Source organism: Megalops cyprinoides, chromosome 3, assembly GCF_013368585.1.
Source record: "Megalops cyprinoides isolate fMegCyp1 chromosome 3, fMegCyp1.pri, whole genome shotgun sequence".
NCBI lineage: Eukaryota > Metazoa > Chordata > Actinopteri > Elopiformes > Megalopidae > Megalops > Megalops cyprinoides.
This window is the reverse complement of record NC_050585.1, coordinates 45925874-45948477: the sequence shown is the minus strand read 5'-3', so window position 1 is coordinate 45948477 and position 22604 is coordinate 45925874. Positions and strand designations below refer to the sequence as shown.

The following is a 22604-nucleotide window of genomic DNA, read 5'->3' as shown; positions in this document are numbered from 1 at the left end:
TATAGATAGTTGTCGAAGGTCGAGTTAATAACCACAAGAATTGTACATGAAATATATTTTATTCAGTCTTCAAACCTTTATTGCTCAAGGTCCATTAGGAGAGGCACTTAACATCTGCACAGTTATTTAATTGGCCTTATTACACTATTATTTTTCCTAAATGAATCTGGTTCATAATTTTTTCAATCTAAAGGACAAAATTAAATAAATTTAGGATTTTCACTTATTCTCAGCACAAATGCTTAATGTTGACTTTTTGATATATATTGTGCTGTGTTAAATTAATTAGGGTTATCATTATTTTAAATGTTGAGAGAGATTATTTTTCTGCATAGTAATTTTTACAAGAGGAGCATAATGACTTTTTGAAGCTTTTTGATCGTTGCCTAGGTGGCGACCTTGATCTTTCCAAACAGTTTTCCAATCTCCTTGCAGAGTGGGGCTTAGTGGGTTGCATTAGATAATCGGGAATTAATCAATTCCTTTCCTTTTGCAGTATTAGATTCAGACTTAATACACTGAATCGAATGTGGAACCACTGTATCATAATTCAGGGACATTCATGCATCAGCTAGCAGGGAGCTATCATCTTTCCTAATAATTTTCTTTTAGGTCAGGATTGTTTCAGGAAATAATCTGCTAGAAAGATCTCCACAATAAGTATTAAGTCATTCTTAATAATACCGTTTACCATTTAATAACTTCAGTTCAATCATTTTTTTTTCCAATCTATGGAATAATCACAATTTCATGGAGTCTGTAAAGTTGCACACACAATGCGTTCAGGAAAATCCAGTCCAGAGTCCAGCTGCTGCAACCGTTTGGCATGCCATTCCAAACGGCTTTCTATTTAGAAGACAGGCACGATGGTCCAAAGGGATGCCCGCATGACTTCGCTGATGAAATGTACCCTGTTATTTTCTATTTCCCTGACAACGTGACACCGTGATTCTCCCAAATTTATCTCCGCAAAAAAAAAAAAATGCTTTGAGACAGAAGACGCACGTAACACAGCAGATGTCCCTTTTGTTCTCGTGCGTACACAATTGGCCTGCTGGCTGGCTTTTCTATCAGAGAGCAATAAGGATTCTTAGTAGCCTGCCACTGAAGCTCCTGCAGCTGCAAATGAGGCCTAAAGGATATTATGCCCCCCTGTTACGGGTATGTCACATGACGTCAGGTAAAGGGTTTTAGGGATTAGGGGTTATGGGTCACATGACGTCAGGGCCACGGGTGGACGAAGGTGTGCACCTCAGGGGGGGGTTGATTATTGTGAGTACCAGTGTGGTATATTGTGCCAATCTAACCATTCCCTTGTATAGAGTTCAAGTGCAACAGTATGTGTAAAGTCCGTGAGACGGTGGTGTGTTTTGTCGCATCTTATTTTATAGTTTTGTTTTGTTGTTTTGGGTAGGACGGTCTATTGCAGACAGGCCAGCCCCCACCATTTTAATTCATTCTTTTGCGCACCGTACTCAAGAACTCATCTTTTCTCCACTCCACATTCCCTTCTTCCCCCTCTCAAACCTCACGTTCTGAAATTCTTGTGCACCGCTATCTCTTCTTCACCTATCTTTTCCTCAGACGCATAAAAATACTAGCTAGTCAGCTAAGACTTTGCAACTCTTCGCCACTGCATCATCTGTCCAGCTGGACCAAAACACTTAAGAGACCACCGTCGGCGTGTGAGCAGCTGGGTTGATTTTCTTTTATGTGCGGAGTATTTATCCTGCTAACTGTCCTGTGTCTGCCTGTAGTCACCTTTGGCAGGAGTCTGGCCGTAACACCCCTTATATTAAAATTATCGACAGCTTTGACCTGTGTCGAAGGATGTTTTCAACGTATAATACCACAATACTAGTGTGTGCTCTGTAATATGCGCTGTGTGCAACCTGTAATATTGATAATATATTATGGATATATGATATATTACAGCGCACATATATCATATATCCATAATATATTATCAATATTACAGGTTGCACACAGCGCATATTACAGAGCACACACTAGTATTGTGGTATATATATTTATATATATATGTAATATACTCTTCAACCAACTGACCTGCCACCTTTGCCTTGTGCTGCATGTTGTTATTGCAGTTCTTTATATTGTGAAATTCCACCATTTGCAGAGTTGCAACAGATCTTCGGTGAGTGAGCATGACCTTATAATATACAACAGATTCTGCATAATGTCAATTTCTGTGACTAGATGAGATGCATGTTACCTGTATAAAGATTGTCGGGCAAATATTGGTCAGGTAATTTCAACTGGAGCACCAATCACGATGCACTGAAATGCAGATATTGCACAATGTTGTGATGGAAGACACGTGTGTTTGAAAACGACTGTTCTGGTTTTAGTGCAAAATGGTCCACATAGACTAGAAAGGAAGAAGGAATGCAGTAATAAGCATAAAATAGATTGCATTGTGCTCAATTTACAAGCTGGGTGTTAAATGGGAAAATGACTCGCCTGAACGAGGAAAGTGGGCATCACACAAATGACTGAAACACCTCTGCAAATGAAGACACTTCTTTTACTTTTAAGATTTGTGCCATTTCCTGTAGAGATGTGTACTATGATTGCACCATTAACCAGGATTCAGTGCACTGTCTGGCAGAAAATGGAACATTTATAACCTGCTACTGAACAGATCAGCTGTAGAATCTTCAACAGGCATGCGTGGGGTTCATCAGAGGGCCTTCAAATCAAGCATCTCTGACAGCAGTCATTCAGTACCACTGTGGAGACTCCCTGGAGTACTGCAGCAATGTTCATAGCCACCTGAAACAGAGCTGTTAATATACAACATGCAGAAGCAAATCCTGGTAGGCTAAGTTGGCATTATTAAGATGAGGCTTTTTCTGAGATATTTTAAAGGAAGCTTGGATGTCCAGTTGGTCTGTTGTGGTGCAAAGCTGTACCATTAATGTGTAATACTTGATTAACATGACGTTGAGCCTACACACTTGAAGAATTAATGCTATTGTATCAATTAGTCTAGATATAATCACTTTTTTATGCACATAAAATAAAAAAAATAAATAAATCTGTCACTCAAAACTTCTAAATGGACACGCGAAAAAAAAAGTTGTTTAGATACGTATTAGGCTATTTGATACTTTGATCAAGCGACCCCTTGTGGTCACTTTGCTCAAAATACATATACTCTAATTCTGACGCAATCTCAATTTGACAATTTGACCCTTTTGGACCTAGAAGCACTTTTTTATCTTCTGTTCACACTGCCACATGAATTCTTGCATGTGGTTATGTATATGTCATTTGCAGTAATACTGAAATTCAGAATAACTTTTTTTTAAGTATTTTTCTACAAGCACCTTTGTTAATTAGTACGTAGCCTATACTCTAGTGCTTTCTGGTGGTAAATACATTATTTCACATAAAACCTTAAAGGAGTCTAAAGCAGCGTGAACATTATTAATATTTCTCTTGGCATACCTGCCCGCATTAGTGAAATGTCAGGCCTATTAATATTTTACATATTTTTATGTTTGTAATTTGATCAATTGTATGTTTAAAAAATTAATGTACAGGAATATTTGCAACGTCACACTTGCAGCTGTTGCTCTCTGAACTTTTTTTTTTTTTTAAATAGATTAGTTTCAAAGCACTCACAAATAGGATGTGGGATCATACCATATTTAAAAGCGGACTTAGCCACCGAGAACGCGTTTGTTGCCTTGTTTACGTTCACAGATGTTTGTTGTCCAAAACAATCAATTTTCCCATCAAACCAACAGCATGATAACCTGTTTGGCTTCACCGTGGCAACTTTATCAGCGTTGAACAGTTCCATTTCTGTCACGCCCAAAGGGGGCTCGTCAAGAGGAGTTATTCAGTCGGTCTACAGCCGACAGGGATAATTGAATACTGCCAATGAATACTGTGTCGTTATGACATCATTTGGCAAGTAAAAGACTGCTTTTGAATCATAACTTAATAAAATATGTCAATCCTACTCAGACCATAGGGGACGCAATTATCTTTGAACTCCCCCGATCGGGACAGTGGTTCGCTCCCCCTAGCGGAAGTGCCCGCAGTGAGAGCAATCGTGTTTCAGAGTGAAAGTTGTCTCCACCTGGAACGAACTGGAATAACGTTAGTGTTTTTCTCGCTCTTAACATTTTCATCCAGGAGCAATGAGACGGAAGGAAAAGAGGTTGCTGCAGTTCGCCGGCTTGCTCATAGCGGCTCTCCTCTTCCTTCCAAACGTGGGTCTGTGGTCCTTGTACCGAGATCGGGTGTTTGAGAACTCGCCCGAGATAGTAGAGGGACCCGGTGGTATCCCCCAAATACAGGTAAGAAAAGACATGGTTCGCTTTTGCTAACAGGCAGGCTAACTAGCTAGCTACATTCCAATCGTAATGTCTCCACGCATTTTACTTAGCTAGCAAGGTTTGTCGTGCATTCAGCTACACCTACAGTGTCCAAGTTCAGAAGAACTACATTTTTGTTGGAGACACATTTAGCTACTGTAGTACTGTAGATTTCCTACTTAGCAAGCTGGCTAGATTCTTTAGCCAGTCAGCTAGCAAGCCATCTATGGGCTGGAGTTCTCAGAGTTTTCTGCCTGCAGTGAAACTGGCACATTAGTGTCCCTTTCGTTACCTGTTAGTCACAGTTGGTTATGCTGTAGTTAGATGTTTTAGTTTAGCTCTTTATTCCTCTTTTTACACATTTAGACGTCCCTGTTGAGACAGTTAGTGAGCTAGCTAACCAGATATAGACGGTTAATGAAAATCTTCTGATTGGAAAGGACAGGCCACGTCGCCTAATCGGTTACAGCAGGGCAATATAAGTTTTTAAGGACATCCTTCGGGAGCATCTGCTTGCTTAGTAAATTATTGACTCCGTAAGTGCAGGCGCAGATAACGTTAGAACTCACCTCTGAATGCTGCCTATACAAGTAGCTAAGACGAAGCGCTTGTAATGGTAGTTTAATGTCACTAGGTCGCTGGTGACAGTGTAGCGCAACCGGTCGTAACAGACACCAGTTAGATTGTCGCGTCCTTTCTCTTTTTTGGGGGGCGGGTGGTGAATATTCAAGTTCCGCATACAAGCTACTTTGATACACTTTCTGTGGTTCCTGTTTATGACTTGCTTTAAAGCGGTGATTTTCAAGCAACGCTTACTGTCTATTCCCAAATGCGTTGCTGCACGTTCAACTTGCCTAATTTATGATCTCTGTAAAATGCTTTTAAATTAAGTGTAGCTAAAGCAATTACGTGAGCTAAAACAGTGTTATACCTAACAGCCTGATTCATGCATTTATATGAATGTGATCAACTTTTGTTTTTGTTTTTGTTTTTTTCTTTTTATGTGTTGTTAACTGCGACAGTATCACGGAGTAATAACCGTTGGAAATATGCCCATTTACTCCTGTGTTCACGGAGACATTGTGCTGAACTCTGAACAATGATTGAGGTTGTGCTACGCAGAAATATGCATAAGCTTTCGATGAACGAGAACCGAAACGCATGAATCATCTTTTCTCTTGTGAAATGGAACGTATGCTTTGCCGCCGTTTCATGCCACATGTAACTAATTGTGTTCATGAGAAATTGTGCATCACTAGTTGCTCTTGACAGCGGTGACAGATGAGGTTGCCCAACTATTATGAACAAGATGGGTGGTTCTGGCAGCATGGGCTCGTTCCACAATGCCCCTTCCACGATCGCCTTATGAGACGATTTATTGAAGGGAAATACAGATTGCACCCACCTCTGCCCCCGCCCACCGAGTTATTCGCTTCTTTTTGTGCGTGTGGACGCTTAGCTACTGCTTGATTGTTATCAGTACCATTTAGTTTAATTACTTGGCATACAAATGTTCACTGCAGTATGCAATAACAATAGGGTCTTGGGATGGCCAAAAATAACTTTTGTTTTGTTTTGTTGATAGCTAGTCTTGGTATGAGCATGACCTTTAGGTAAATCATTACGTTGCCTAATCAGGAAATGATCGCTATTAACCTTCATGTATTTGCATAATATATGTCATGATCCAGGGTGCGTTACAGGCTTGTTTTTTTATTATTTGATTTTGCACAAGCAAAATGCACAGGAGAACACAAGGACAGAATAATGATGGAAAGTTCTCACTTATCACATTCTAATGTCCTCACTCAATATTGTGTTGACTGATTGCCATTCAAAATGGTAGCTTGCATTTTTATTGAACTTGTACGTGATGCTGGATCACTTCCAGCTGTGCCAGGGGTTGATTTTCCCTCAGTCTGTCTCAGTATGTTAAAATACGGGACAGAGAAGTGTTTGCAAATTTCATCATTTTGTGCCTGCATAATTATTTAGCCATATTTATTCAGGGTGGCAGCTAGCTTGAAAACTAATGAAGCATGGGAGTCTAAGCAGACAAAATGAGTATGCCTCTACTTTTGTCTTGACTGATGTGGAAGAGCAAGCCCTGCTGGTCCTGAAAGTCACTTGAGAATGAACCAGCAAATTCTGAAGATCAGCCCTTCGGTTAGCTGACATTATGATGGGATTAGAAAAGGCCTTGGTCTTAGTAGTGAAGCAGTTTGCCCATCTCTCAGAGGTGGAACCTTTTTTCTTTTAAAGGCTTCTTTTGCATCTCTGTAATCATGTTCAGAATATGTCACATACGGACCCCTCTCTCATCTCCCACATTGTGCCTGAGAAAGGCGGGCGTTTATGATATCAATTCCCAGGTTCCATACTGTGCAATGACCTCTTTTCTGTTTGTTTTCAGTGTCTTTCACACTTCAAGCTTGAAGTGCTCCAAAATAGCACTGATGTCAAACAGCACAAAGGCATGTTGGAGTTGTCACCAGGCATCTCTGTTTCTTTGCCTTTTCTCCATTGCCATCCTCTGTCAGGTTGATGGCTGTATTGAGGCCTCTCTCCCTCACTCTCATGTCAAAAATTGAAATTAATTTAAGGCCATGGGGTATGGCTCCCACTGTTGCTGTTGTAATATCTTGAGTTGATAATATGCTGTTCTGAAACTTCAGTTCTTCCTCGTAACCTTCGAAGAGATGATGCAGATTTGTACCATTCATCTTGTTTTTCCCTTGAGGAAGTCTCAACAGCCTGTGGTAACTTTTCATAGAGAATTTTATCTCAAAGGGATTCTCGCAGTGGTGGTGATTGATAACTTATGATTAGAAGGGCCTGAATGGGTGTATAAGCGAGAGAATATATTGCAAAACTGAGGAAGTTAAGAATGTAACAGAATTTGAATGTTTCACAGGTGTTTTGTAACTTAAGAAATTAACTGAATTTTGCATGAGTAGGAACTGGGGAAATTATCATTATTAAACTATGACTGCTAAATTGCATTCCATCCTCTCCAATTACAAAGTAATATGCTTTTTTAACACTACAGACATACCTTGTGTCTTGTATCACATTTCTCAGATTTTCAAAATGCCATAAATTCTTGCTCACATTTTACTAAGTAGAAGCCATTTGCAGTGAGTAAAAGAAACATCTTACAAACAAATTCATGGTGAAATGCAATGTTTTCAGGCCTGATACACGATTTTCCTGTTTAAGGTGGATTAGCAATTGACGTTCTCCTGTTCTGCAAGATGTGCTTTTCTGGTGTCTAAATTGCCAGCAAGGTGAAATTTATGGCATTTGGAAAAATAACTTGGGATTGTACGTTTGTAATAAATGTAGATCATCTACATATAGGATTGAGGTTTTCTGCTGGTTAACATGTGGGAGTGTTGAGTGTCGTGTGCTTCTGACATCACATGCTTTTCATAAACATTTTTCCTGGAATTTAGATGCCATGGGCACTGTCAACTTTCTCTTGTCCTGCAGTGATACTGCATATGAAGGTAGACTGGCTTTCTAGGCTGTATCTCTTTCTTCTTTCAAAACCTTAAGGGCACCCTCATTAAAAAATAAAAAGTAACCCTTAGCAGACTGTGAAGGTGTCTGTCTTAAAAATATTAGCGCGTCAACCCCGCTGTCCCAACACCTCCTTGTATTACATTGTGTAATGAGAGTTTTCTGGTTCTGAATTCGTTGATTCCTCTGAAAAAGGTCACGCGCTTGTCTCTTCAAAAGGGGGAAAAAGTTGAGGAGTCGAGGCCGGATTCGCATTCCGCATCACTGCGCGAAAAAATACCTCAGGAGTCGGGAGGGACGGGATTAAAGAGGTGTTTGTTCAGAGCAGACTTTGCCCGCAAAAGTGCCTTCCTCTCACCAGACAAGGCGGGCCTTCTCCTCCGCTGCCGGCTGCTCTGTATGCCTCTCCTGCCACTGGAGAGCGAGCTGGCGAATGGGAGGCAGGTGCACCAAAGCCCACGGAAAAAAAGAAAAAAACTGTGCAAACACAGACTAAGGGTTTTCATCGTTCTTCCCTTCCCTCATTTCCAAACGCGTTTAGAATATGCTGCATTGATCACGTAGCCGCTGAATCCTATACGGCCCGCTGTTTACATTTTAAATCATTATTTGCGCAGCGTATCGGGGATGACTTGGAGCTGCCAGTTTTGTGGGAGGGAGAGCTAGCCTCCAGACAAGTTGTCCACGGTTACGCATTTTGAGTTTTGTGCTGCTTTTTTTGTTTTTTTGTTTTTTTTTTAAGTTTTCAGCTTTCCAGTTGTGTTTTTTCCCCAGGTGTGCATGAGTGTGTTGCCATGGTCCTCTTGAATAAAACAAAGCCCGAAAAAGTTTCATTGTGCAGTTATTTCCAGGTGCATAACTCAGCTAAACAGAAGACGGAAGAGTACAGTGCTTGAGCAGATAGCCAAGCTGTAGAAAGGTTGAATGGTATCCCCTCTATCTGTAGTGACCCATGTGTGAGAGTGTGTACACTGTTTTGAAGACCTGGATACTGTAGTCTCTTCACAACAGACCAGAACCTATATCCTCGACTGTTTTTTTTTTTTTTTGGTAGTTAATCAGCCAAGCACCGTTGGAGAGCAGAGGCTACACTAAAAAGACTTCCTATGATGAAGACGGGGCGGTCCTCTGATTGTGAAGGGTGAAAATTGATTTGTATTCTTTGTGTCACAGAACTTCATTCACACCGCAGTGCTCTTGACCTAGGTAGCCCTCCTCAGCTTTGAAGATAATCAGAGCTTGTTCAGAACAGCTGTTTGAGGAGTGGAGAAACTACTTATGACAGAATTACAGGGCTCGGCGCAGGGATAGTCATTTAATAAAAAGGCAGAAATGGCAACGAGATTCACATTCACTGATGTTTCATGCCTTTGTCTATGAAGTTGGATGTTTTTGTGAAAGTCTTGTAGAGTGTCTGTGTTTCTCTATAGTGTGTCCCTCTGCATACAATTACTTTGTGGGTCCAACCAAGTGCATACTTGTGTGTCTTACATCTTCATTATAGATGTGATGTGTTGCTGCTGTGAGCATGCATCTATACAGATGTGTGTCTTGGGCCTTCAGTGTGAATGTATGTGTTGCAGTGCATCAAACCTCCCTGGCAGCTGGTCTCTAATCTCCTCTGTGTTAGGCACCCCAAAAGCCTTCTTCTCTTGCTTCTCCCTTCAGCACACTTATGGAACAATGAAAAATCTGTGCTAGAGACATTTACAGTCAGATTTACTATTACTATATACTTTATTAGGTATTGCCACATGGGCTTATCACACTGTCCCCCTGACAGCTCAGTATGGCGTGGTCTACTTCAAGGCTGCAGATGAGGGTAATGTCAATGAACCAGAAGCCTCAACTTCATTTGACATGGCAATGCAGGACACCCCTGGTTAACCAGCCTGCTTAAACAGTAAGAGGTCCTGCTCGTGCGGCAAGCTAGCCCAGTTTTTTCTTTGACTCGGAGTGCTACCACATGGGGAACCGATGTCCCTGAAGGAAAACAAGGACCGATCTCCGCAAATCGAGTGACCCGCAGCAGGCTGGTGAACGGGTGTAGCCGCCACAGAGGCACGCGGAGACGGAGGCAGGGGAGACACCGATTCGCCGAGCACTGCGCGGGCTGCATCTGTCTCTCGCCAGCGCCGCGCTTCTGGAACTGTGTCGCTCGTGAACGGAAGAGACAAGTTACTCGAGCGTGCTCTGAACCGGCCGCGCACTGGCACGCACAGGGTGGCCGGCGCGTTAAAAGGAAGCAAGAGAGAAAGGAAGTCGGCGGCTAGCTGGGTGGCCTGCAAGAGAATGCTAATGATAGGGCCATGTCTTTATTATTTTTTTTTTTTTTTTTTTTGGGCACATTTCAGACAAGTCTTAAGCTGCTATCTGTCAGAGCTCTTAATTGCTCTTCCACAGCTTTTGGGTTGTGCCGCTTCTGTACTGTACTGTACTGGGAGGGGGGGGGTCTGTGCCACTCTCCTGCAGGATGAGGTGATAACCGTACGGCGCGAGTATATTTAAACAGCACCTCTCTCGGCATCAGCCCCGGGCTGGTAAACTGCCAAAGAACACACTGAACCTGGCACAGCCAACATCACTCTAAATTATCAGGCTACTCTGACATTGATTGTCCCGTTCCTCATATTGAAATCCGATCGGTTCTGACCCGACCTGACCTGGCAGCGTTGTGGTCTGGAGCAATTTTCATAAAACAAGTTCCGTTTTTTTTCTTTTCTGTGAGGTCATGCCAATGCACGCTTCACAAGCTCTAATTATGAAGCCCAAAAGGGATGGGGAAGCTTGTAATGTCAGCTGTAATTGATGATATATCTTACAGTGTACGACCTGCAGCGTATATTTAAGCCCTTGGTAAAAGTATACCGTAGCCCATCAAATAGGTTTTGCCCTTTTGACTTGGATGTGAGACAGTTCCCTTATCTCCAACACCCCAGTCCTGCTGCCCCTACTTCGTGGGCTGCTCCACCTTGGTGTGTCAGAGATGGTAGAGAGCCGCCCTCCAGATGTTTTTCTTAATCTGTAGACTTGGACAGGATATTGGTATCATAGCTGGACTGGGATGTGGGGTGGGGGGCGGCGGGAGGAAGGGGGGGGGGGGGGGGGGGGGGGGGGGGGGGCTCTGTACTGCTGTGGTCTTGGCAGCCTCACACAGTGGATAAATCTACCCCAGAATCTTACAGAAAATTCAGTGCAGTCCTGTTCTGGGCGCTGTCCAGTTTAAATCTCTCCCTCTCTACCTGTCTCGTTTTCTACCTTCCCCTTCCTCTCCTCAACAAAACAAGAAAGCCCCCAGCAGAAATTGTCCATTTGGTTGCTGACCAGATATGTATGGTGTATCGCAATGGTGCGTGTGTGCGTCTGTGTGTGTGTGTGTGTGTGTGTGTGTGTGTGTGTGTGTGTGTGTGAGCGAGCAAGCACGCTCAAAGCTGCAACAAAGCTGCATACAGAAATTCAAGGCTAACAAGACACAAAAATAAATGGATTCTGTGCCTGGCTGAGATCAAACGGCCAAAGCAGAAAGTCCCACAAAGGCAGCATCCTGCTGCGTTGTCTGAAACTCAGCCTTAACAAGCAAAGAAGTGTAGCGGCGTGCTAGTGCACAAAAGACGCTCTGTTGTCAGACATCAGATGGCTGGGTTCAGGCTTCGGCTGACTCCGGTTAGATCCTGCGGTGCGGAGCAGGGCTCAGAATGAGTGGACAGGCAGGCTGTCTACTGCAGTCGTGATCGGCGTCCGCGGTCCTCGCACAAGACCCTGTTACGTCCGTGTTTTCAATTTGTTTCGGTCAACGCATGGACTGTGAGCATGCATGGTAACACGTTAAAAAAAAAAAAAAACACTACTTTCATAGTGTAATGGCACATAATGGTTAGTGATACATGTGTAGAGATAGGAATCACTTTAATTCAGTCAACATTGTTGCCTGTCAACATTTATTTTTGACTGTGAAATCAGTTTCCCAGCAGAGAGAGTGGCAATGAAAGCAAATGTTCCTCTACGGATAGACCCACTCAAAGTATTGGTACTGCCATGCCTAGGATTCAATGCGATTGAAAAGAGGATATTATTTTGGATAAATGAAATCATTATTTTGTATGGAAACCGCTGCGGACAGTGGCAGGCAGAGAGTGGTTGAATGGGACTTCTGTGCCCCAGTCGTTGCCCACGAGCCAGTGATGTCAGCCCAGGGGCTGCTTCCACAGCGCTGTCCACAAGGGGAAGGAAAGAGATATGCTTCACCCCACACAGTGATTCAGCTCTCAGTGCTGCAAGTCTCTGCTCATATAAATGACAGAGCTCCAGTCTTTCATACAGGTCGTACCAGCGCAGTTACATTTTTGACTTAAAAGAGCCTATTTATTAATACCCTAATATCAATCTGAGTCCCAGAGAGAGTCTTTTAGGAAGCTTATTGCATCTTGTGTAGATTATGAACTGACGTGACAGTGAAGAAAGACAAGCCTCCAGCATATGTCTGCCTGTGTGTGTGTGTGTGTGTGTGTGTGTGTGTGTGTGTGTGTGTGTGTGTGTGTGCGCGTGTGTGTGTGTGTGTGAAGGGCAGCAGTAAGTGCCAGTATGTCAATGGTAATTACACATGCACTATGCTACGCTGCTACCCCATTGCAATGTAACATTGCTTTTAAAGCTCCATTGTGTTTGCTTTTCCATATACATTGCTGATGTATGGAGAGGACAATTAAGGCAAATTTAATAAGATGTCATTGGGTCTGACAAGGGAAATGGACAGATCTGTTCTGGGGAGAGTGAAAGCTTAGGCAGAAGGTATGGCAGTGGGGAGAAACTAGGTCTGAAATGCTTTTATTTCATTTCATTAATAATTTACCCTTTGAAAAAAACAGATACTGGGCACTTAGACTCATCTGTATTTTCACTGTAAGTCAAGGTTATGCACAAAGATTGTAACTGCATGTGCGTTTGATATGGTGCCATATTGCTTAGTTGTCTTTAGAATGCACACGCATTTACGTGAAGAAAAACAAATAATTCAGAAGCGTCTGGACCGACTGGCCCCTCTTGCATGCGACCAGCGTGGGGCCTCGTTTTCCCATAATGCAAATCTGGCAATAAGACTCCAGCCTGAATAAATGTGATCATTGCTTCTAGCAAGCTGTTGATCACTCTCCGCAGCTGTATCTAAATATCCAAGCTGTACAAGTTGCAAACATTTTATGCACACTTTATGTCCATGAGCAGACTTTCTTGCCAGATATCTTTATCTGAGCGCCTTCCAGTGCTCGGAGGAGAAAGAGTTTCCCCCCCCAGCTTAATGTTATAATCTCTTCACTTCTTGTAGTAGTTTATTCCATTTGTATGTGAACGTATTGATGCTGATTTCTTCACTTGTCACTGAATGGTGATACCAGATGTCCTAGTGGCCCCGTTCTGGTGTGATTACTGGCGGTTTACACTTGGTCGTCATCACCCTGGCACTGTCTACCAGGCCGGCCGATGTCACGGCAACGCCTGGCAGAGCTACTCATGTGGGAAAATTCCACAAACCGGCCCGTGAACCCGACCCGTTCTCTCAACCGCCGCCGTCATCGAAAAAAGGACACCGCCGAGAGGCGACACAACAAATCCACCGTCCTCCAGCTGCACTCCCGGGTTCGAACGAAACTCCGCTCGCGGGAACGGCGACCCAGAAACGGCAGCCTCTGCCGCCGCCGCTCTGCCAGGGGAAACGCTGCGGAAATTCGCCGCAGCGGGGGGGGTTTATATAATGATTGCAGCTGGGAGATGGGCTCGTACAGGAGCCGTGCAGGGATGAAAGGGAAAGGCAGCTCCCGGAGCAAAAGAGGCTCGAGTGCGTGCTTAGACCCTGTGCAGAGGGGGCTGCAGCCTCCCGCCCGTATGGTGCGGCTCTGTACTTTGTACTTCTCTTGAACCCGCCCTGCCGCCCGCATCCGGCTCGCACTCCCGCACGCTGCCGGATAGCGCGCCTGCCCCCGGATGACCTCTGGAAGAGGAATTGAGTAACCCTGCCGAAAATGATGTGTGTATGCAGTGTTGGCAAGGGGACCGTCTTCCTTTTTTTTTTTCGCTCACTGGAAATGTCGGAGGAGATCTGTGATGTTGCTTTTTCAGAGCAGCTTTATTTCTCTCTGTGTGCAAGCACTGAAAACATACATTAAATGTAGTCACGGGTGGAAAGCGTGCCTGTGTTCCTGATCTCTGGTCTGCTCAATGCACCCGTGAGGAAAAGAGTCAGTGCCTACCCAACAGGCACCGGGAGAGCAGATTGACAGAAGATGTTCTCGTGAGTGCCATGAAGCCCGCTTGTTCTAAACCGTCTTAATCATTCATGGCTAGATGAGGAAAATAAAGACAGGCCCACACATCTGTCTGCTTTAAACCTGTGCTGGGGGGCTCCAACATGCTCTTGGATCCTTTCTCCCCTGTATAGCAATGCACGTGCACCAAGGTAACTGTGACAAATCCTCCACGTTGCCTCTCGGTCCTTTTCCATTCAAACTCAAAGAAATGCCAAGATGGGCAAGAACTGCAAAATAATATGTCCCAATGCATACAAAATGCATACAAGTGTGCCTCTTTGTGCCAGACTGTCGCCCTGCCTTGTGTATCTACCGCTACCCTGGTTAGCAACATACTGCTACAGGTGTGGGGCATTTTCCAACTGTACAGTTACAATGCACTGTGTTTTAATGATCCTCACATATCAGTATGCAACTTTAACTTTGCATGTCTAACCATTCTGGTTTTGGTAATGGCATTTATAATGACTGAAAAGAGTAATGGCACTATAATGTACATGTTTACATTCGGTGGCATTATAATTCAGTGGCATTAGAATGTACATGTACATATCCTGATCATGTAGATCACACATGTTTCCTGCAGTGAGCAATGTGTACATTTAGGTCCTAGGTTTGACGACCAACTAATTTTGACAGTGTTTTCTGTACAACACTAAAAGCAAAGGTAAGAAAAGAGCTATGTTTTCACAAATCTTCAACATTCCTTTGAGAAAATGCGTGCGTGCGTCCACACACACACACACACACACCCCACACCATGCCTCAAAAAGAAAATTTGTATTGTTTCATAGCTTCTGTATGTTCATTTGTAAAAGTTGGCGATGTCTTTTCAGAAGTAGACAAAATTCATAGGCACGCATCAGCTGCAAAATGGGGGCGGCTGTGTTCAAGGCTTCCTGTTGTAAATTTGCGTCAGTACACAGTCTGACAAATTTAACATTTATTCATGGACAAATCTATTTTTAGTTCTGGATCCCCCTCTGAAGCTACAGATCTCAGAACTGGAATAATTTGTCTCTGTTTGTACAGGAATCTGCTGCTCTGTCAATATTTAAATCCGGGTTTAACGTTCATCTCTTTGGAACTCCTAATTCTTATGTTTTTGAACATCGGGCTGTCTCGCCATTTGATCCTCTAAACTTTTTGTTGTTTATGAATCCCTCACTCAAGGAACGAAAACACCTTATTAAAACATAATTTAATTGTTATTGGCCATATACTTCCTTTGCTTTGTTGACATGAATGCCATTATTTTCTTGCAATTTTTGTTTGTAATTGTTATTAGATTTTAGCACTTGTGTGATGCAATAGGTGTTATATTGAACAAATTGTCCTATTCTTTCTCCCTCTTTCCCCCTTCCCCTTCTCTCTCACACGTTTCTCTCCTTCCACTTCAGTTCATGGTGGAAAGTTTACAGTCTCCAATCCGTCATTTTAATGATCTCATTTTTTTTAGGCAGAAGAAGGACAGTACATGTTGCTGATGCAGATTACTATGACAGTTACCTCACCCATGAAAGACAGCGATGCTGTCACCCACTAACATATTCATATGTGCGTGTGCATAACATGTTGTCCCACGTGTACCCAGAATTCTCCTGTGATCCCCGCAGGCTCTTTATGAAGCTTAGTCTCTCATGTTCATGCCATGGGCTGGCATGTCAACACAGGGGACATCTGGACATGGCTGTGTGACCCAGTAAAGGGGTTTCTACATGCCAAGCCGCACCGTGTTTGATGTGGTAATCTGTCACAGAGCAGTCACCTGATCATCTGGCGAAATGGGTCACCGAATCGAACGGCTCCGAACGCCCGCGTACACACGTGTGCTCGTTTGTGCGCACCCCGACGCAGTTTTGCGATCAGAGACGCCGGACTTGCGTGCCGGGCGATTTCAGCAAATCCACAGAAGTAAGCAAATAATAGTGCAATAAATCCCCCCTCCTTAATTCCTCCCATAATCTGGTATCAGTGAGATTAAGGACGGGTGAAAGCACCAGTGGGGAAATGAGGTGTAAATCCATTCAGAAGGCCCCTTCCTGATGTCAGAACCTGAAATCTGAAAGTCCCACCCCCGTTTCAGATCGGCCCTGCCGAGCGCTTCAGTCGCGCGGAGGCCGTGTGTTCATTTCAGTTATCTGTGTGTTTGCTTATTGCCCGTCATGCCTTATCAAACACGACTCGCTCATTAAAAATCATAGGCCCAAACCGGTGTCTGACAGGCCCTTTCACAGCAGACAGTGTGACGCAGGCACACAATTTGTTTCCAGCAGCCGTCAGATGAATAGACTGTTATGGGGGGGTACATTAAAGTTAATTAAAAATCACTCAGCCAGGTAAAATAGGCAGTTTTTTTTTTCCCACCCCCTCTCTCTTTGCTTTTAGTTGAATTCAAGCTTGAATGCTGATGCATTGCGTTGTGTCATTTAAAAGACTTAAGAATGCACGGGGGGGGGCCCAGCCCAGCCCAGCCCCTGTGTTTGATTGCCCTATTAGAATGTTTGCACTGTGCCTGGAATACGATGATGCAAATGGCATAGCTCGATTGTTGTTAAATGATCGCGTTCCATTACGCTAATGTTTGATGTGCCTTTCTCTCATTCCTGAGTATTCAAATACAAGTCCACATAGATAATGGTGCATTAGCCCAAAACTAGAATTTCCTTTTTTTCCTCAGATTTTGTTTATTGTTTTTGGTTTAGCAAGTTGACATCAATATGACACATACGTAATTTTATAACATTATAGTTGCATAGCGGATGCTGTTTTCCAGAGCAATTGACATAGCTTACAGTTTTGACATTATCTATTTATACAGCTGGATATTTACTGAAGCAGTATGGGTTAAATACCTTGCCCAAGGGTACAACAGCATTGAGCCAGCAACCTTTGGGTTACATGTCCTGTATCTGTTGCACAATGCACTTAATATTTATTTATGAGCTGCACACAAAGACATAATCCTCAGAAAATACTATTCACTGATTCCTTTCCAACTACAGGTGGGAATTGCCATTGACTTGTGCAGCAGAGTATTCTCTGAATTGTGCACAGAGTAGACATGAAACACAGCACATAATGACACCTCTATAGGACTGTAAACCTGTCAGTATGAAGGCAATAAATTCTACTGATACTAAAAATCAAGCACTGACTGCCATGTTTGAGAAAAAAGGTTTTAATTATGTTGACTATATAAAAGCATCCTGTCCATATGAAGCATTTTCTAACTCGTTTTCAAACAGTGTTAACATTTCCCTCATCTACAACTCGGAGCTTTGTACTGTCTCTCATTTCTGAAACTGAAGCCTTTTTGCTTTTGCTTCACTGCTAGAACAGAAGCTTGTTCCCATCCTTTAAAAAATATCCAAATAGAAGCTGCCAGTATGACTGGAGTCTGGGACAAGACAAAAGTTGACAGGTTAATCTGTCCTCCTCCATTTTGCATTTCTCACATAATGGTAAAACCTCTGAGGAAAATTGCCTTCAGTTTGATTTTCAAGTGCTGACGTCTGATGGAATCTTGAATTTAACCATGTTTGGTATTGCATTGATTAAGCAATGATGAGTGATTGTAAGATGGTTCCTCAGACATCCTGACAGTTACAAAGCTAGTTCCTGTTCCCATGCTTGCTTATGCGATTTTGATGTGTCAGTTTGTTTTTGTAATGCACAGCAAAAGTTAGAAAGAGGTCCTTCTTTGCTCTATACATAGAAACATCTAAAACTGTGCATTCCTGCCATGAATGCTGTTTTATGCGATTGATATTTCTAATGTATCGTTGTCATAAGGAGAGATTTGATGTGGGATTTCTGTAATCCTTATGGGGGGTGTATCAGCATGCACATGGAGATTTCTGGGTAATGGTTCCAGGAGCAGACATGATGTAAAAGGTGAGCAAACCCTTGTCAGGTTTCCTTACATAGCTGAAAGCACTGTGGTGTATATAGACTGTTAATGGCCAATGCCATAGGTTGTTCAGAGAGTATTTCAATCCATTCTATGGAAGGGGGACTATATCTAGTGTTCTAAAACCATAACCATGTAACTCCATTTCCACAATGCTTTCCCAGCACCAAGCAGAATAAACATAATCTTCTCTGTATGTCTGTGAAAAATGTATCTCTGTATTTGTTTGTATTTGTTCGGACTACATTTTCCTGCTCTCCAAGGAAACCATAAACCATCCATCTGATACGGGCAACGCATGCTTTCCAGATGCTTGAGGGATTGCATGTATTGACTTAAATATGGCTCAGTTGCATCAGATAGATTTAATGTAGAAATGTATAAAAAAAGAGATTCACACACATGGTGGGCAGTTTTTTTTTTTTGATTTTCTCACTTGCCTGATGATTTTGCGGTAGAATTATGATGCAGTGCTGTCTTTTTCCATCCTCAGAACAGAATGGAACAGGCTGTGGCTTATGGTTGGTTTTGATCATTACCCAGCCCGTGTTCTGCCTGTCAGCTACCACACATATCTAACCTCAAGAAGAAAAAAAAAAAGACTAGATGTTGGCTGGAAGTCCTCTTTTGAAGTTGAAGAAGAAAAGAGAGGCAGGAGTTTTGTTTGTGTGAGGATGGCCAGTCAGTTAGTGCAAACCTGTCACTCCAACTGTCCTCTCGCTCGGGTAAAGATAATAATCAGAAGAAAAAGTTGGAGAACTTTTGCCCTGCATGTGTGCATTCCCAAGGTCTTGTTAGAGCACAAATCCTGCCGGAGTATAATCTCTCTGTGTGCTGAAATTTTAATCAAAGGGAAATGGAATAGCGCAATCTCACTGCCTTTTATCAGGACCTGCTCAGATGGTCTCCTTGGCCATCCGCTGCGAGGAAAGGATCTTTCAGTGACATTTTGCGAACAACTTTCTTGAACCCCAGGTTTGATCCCTGCAATTCATTCAGAGCAGGAAATTCAGTAGAAAAAGCTTTCCTGAATAATAAGGTTACCTGTCCGTCAGCCTCACTCTCTTCACCTTGAACAAAAAATGAGCCTTATCCTGAACAAAGGTTCTCCAACAGATGATGGTGGTGATTTGAAGAATGGACTCTCATTACCGTAAAGCTTGTACACACGCTGGGGGGCTCGCTTTTCTGCAATCGTGGAATCGGCCTTCAGAAATTAATCGGTCTTCTTAACTGCTGATGCCTTGACCACAGTGAGAACAACTGGGCAGTATTGAAGCACAGTGCTGCCACATCCCACAATGCATTGCAATAATCATGACGGGGGAGTGCAATTATGAGTTCATTAACTACTATTTAATTGCAGGCGCTTGGTTAATTTAGCATTTGTTCCTTGAAAGTGTGTCTCCGTGGAACATTTGAACACTAGTGTTGTGTTGTTTTATTTGTATACATTCTAATGATGGTAGCTAGGGGAAAGTGTGCTTTTTTAAAATGGAAATGTCCTAGCTCCATGCGGTGCATTTCCAAATTATTTCATTATTTCAGTTTATTAAGTCATTTGTGTCAACTCCGATTCAGCCTTTAACAGCAGTAGTGTATTTTGTAAGATTTAAAATGAGAAATTCAGTGCAGATGCTCGCTGTTTAGTGGCTCAAATATACACAGTATAATGCATTCCAAGGACAGTGTTTGTACATACATTTTTGTTTTGTTTGTTTTTGAGTTGCAATTATAGTCATTTTGAGCACCTGCTATTTTGCCAACATGCATAGGTTTCTACGGAGTACGTTCCCCTCCAGATTGTACAGTGCGGACACGCAGTGCTATTACGCTGGTTTTATTTGTCCTCTGTTAGCACATAGTTTTTTTTTTTTTTTTTTGTCCTCCGGTAGCGCACAGCAAAGGGAGAATCTGGCTGCGGCAAGGGAAGCTTGTGCGAGCTTAGCTTCGGGTTCATTAGAATTCAGGGCCTCTGGTTCATCCTGTGAACTCATCACACATCGGCCCCCGAAACAACTTTTCAGGCTGGAGAGAGATGAGAACGCCGGGGAGAATTAAAGCAATCTAGAAGGAAGATGTTCTAACATCAACAGATGTTTTAGGGAAAAAAAGTGCTGGGAATTCGCTATGTCAAAGCTAGCTTTTCTTCCCCCCCCCCCCCCCTTCTTGATGCCGATGTGGTGTTTGAACTTCGGAATACGGCAGATCATTTCTATATCGAGGGCTCTGAAACAGAATTTGAAATGTCTCTCCCGTATATGCCAGTGCTGAGTTTTAACGCAAGAAGTCCTCACCTGGAAACCACTGTTGGAGATGGAGGGCCTGGCAGTTTGATTTGATTTGCAGCATTGCCCACAGCAACTTAAGTTAACGCCCCTTTTTTCACTGAGTAATGCGTCTGTGTGCTTCCATATGGGTTTCGGTACACTTCGTGGCACGCGACCTCAGGCAGAGGTGCTTTTTTTTTTTTACAGATGTGTGACAGTCTCTGCACAAGACAGAGGCACAACATAATGTTATGTTCAGTTGCAAAGGAAAGTTTTTGTGAATTGAAAGACTTGTGCTATTTTTGATGTTCAGCTCACAGTATGTCCACCTGCCAGTTATTATTGAAAAGGCGGGCGGGGCACTTGATTGCAAATTCCAGATAAAATGTGCCTTTGACTTATTTGGTCAGGTCAGGCCCAGCAGGAATTAAATGGATATCTATACCAGTTATAATGAAAATGAATCACAAGCAGTCAGTGACCTCTCATCTTCTGTCCATCCCCCCTGCAATTGTTTGGCTGTGGAAGTGGGACAGATTGCTCTGTCGTGGCTTGTTTCCCAGCAGAGTAAAACCACCACTTTTTCAGTGAAGAGCCGGTGTCCTCATTTGGTCTGCCAACGTGATGGACTCACTGTGGTTATTATCGCTCAGGCCGTGAGGTGGTCGTTCCCCACCCCCCACCCCCACCCCCTTTGTCTCATTTTGGGTTTCGGCGGCAATTTGTGAGGCCGCCCTGGCCGCTACAGTAATTTGACAAATGGGTGCAATAAGGGCTTTCTTGTGCTGCTGTCTTTCCCAGCCAGGTTTCATGAAAAGCCTCATTGGGAGTGGGGGCCTATAGTCGGTGAAGTGCCGCAGCAGTGGCAGCATTGCGGAGAGTAGGTGTTGAATTGATGGGCTCTTCAGCCAGAGTTTTATGGGTGTGAATAACAGGTGGGACCCTATTCTTTTTGCCTCGACCTAAAGCACATTTCCACAGCAACAGTCGAAAATACAGAGAATTTGCTGGTGTAGCTGAGGTTTTTTTTTTTAGGAACATGTTGTTAAAGGAATCGTTAGCATTAGAATAAGAGGTAGAATTTTTAGGAGTGTATGCTGCTGTAGATAAGCTTGTCTGCTGCCTCACGGACGTGTCGTACGGAAACGATAATGATCTGTTTTATTTATTCAGCACGTTTCATAAATGGTGTCATCTCAAAGCGCATCACAAAAGAAACAAAGATGAGCGAGACTCAAACAAAAACGCAGAGAGATAAGAATGCAAAACACACACAAAACGTCGCAGACGAGCAGCGGCTGCAAGATTACGGAGGAGTACGATGTTAGCGATGAGATTTCAAGCCAGACGTAAGAGTTGCCGGGGAGCGAGATTCCTTTAGCGCTAAGAGCTGACCCTCACTGGCATCCTCATCAGCAGCAACACTTCCTTTTAATTTAGTGATTGTTCTTGATGATATCCGTCGCGGGTTTAATAATGTAATCAATTTATGTCCCCAGCCTTTTCATTTGCATCAAGGACAAGGTTTACTAATTACATCCTGTCATTATGGAAATTATGCTCCCTTTGTGATGTGATCAAAATCTTCATATTTGCCACTTAAAAGAGGATTCGTAAATGGTAGGACAATTATTTGCTGTAATGCATACATTCATTATCTGTAATAAAGTGATAAAGGAGCATATTATTTTTTTTTTCTGCATGTCTGCATTGTTCTTCTTTCTGGGTCAAATAAAATTGAAGGCCTATGAAATTGAACAATCAAGATAAGCGAGCATTTTATGTTTTCATGGACACAAACCGGTGCTGTAAGGGCACAAATCTGCTGCTTCATTCCGCAAATTAAGATGATTAAATAGTTTAAGTGGGTAGCGTTTGCTGTTTTTGCTCAGAAAATACCTGGAATTTTTCAGTCAATGCAAGAGAGCTGGTTTTCGGCGAGGCAGGGCGGATTTGCTCCCCCAGCGTCAGGGGTGGTGCGTCTTTGAATGAGTGTCATTCAACCACTGACACGTCATTTGCCCTTCGCTGTATTCTAACCTGTACTTATTCAGCGAACATTTTGCCTCCCCCGCCGTGCCCGCCTCGGCGTCTTTTGTCTCTCAGACGCTCAGAACCAAGGAATCCAGCGGTGGCGTGCGAAACGTTTCCTATCTCAGCAAGAGGCCAGTTTAGAAGCTGTTGAATTAGGTGAGTCTGTTGGATCAAGGCGTTCGTTTCTCAGATCTTGTCAGAAGAGCTTACTAACTTC

At 43.1% G+C, this 22604-nt stretch overlaps 1 protein-coding gene across 1 annotated transcript in view; it reads left to right on the top strand.

Moving 5' to 3' along the window:
• The first annotated feature begins 4109 nt into the window (after positions 1 to 4109).
• The window catches only part of galnt10 (UDP-N-acetyl-alpha-D-galactosamine:polypeptide N-acetylgalactosaminyltransferase 10 (GalNAc-T10)), a 55254-nt gene continuing 36759 nt past the window's right edge, over positions 4110 to 22604 (top strand). The window contains exon 1 of the mRNA XM_036525245.1: positions 4110 to 4331. Within this exon, the coding sequence (XP_036381138.1) occupies positions 4173 to 4331 (159 nt within the window). The 5' untranslated portion in view covers positions 4110 to 4172. The remainder of the gene's footprint in view (positions 4332 to 22604) is intronic.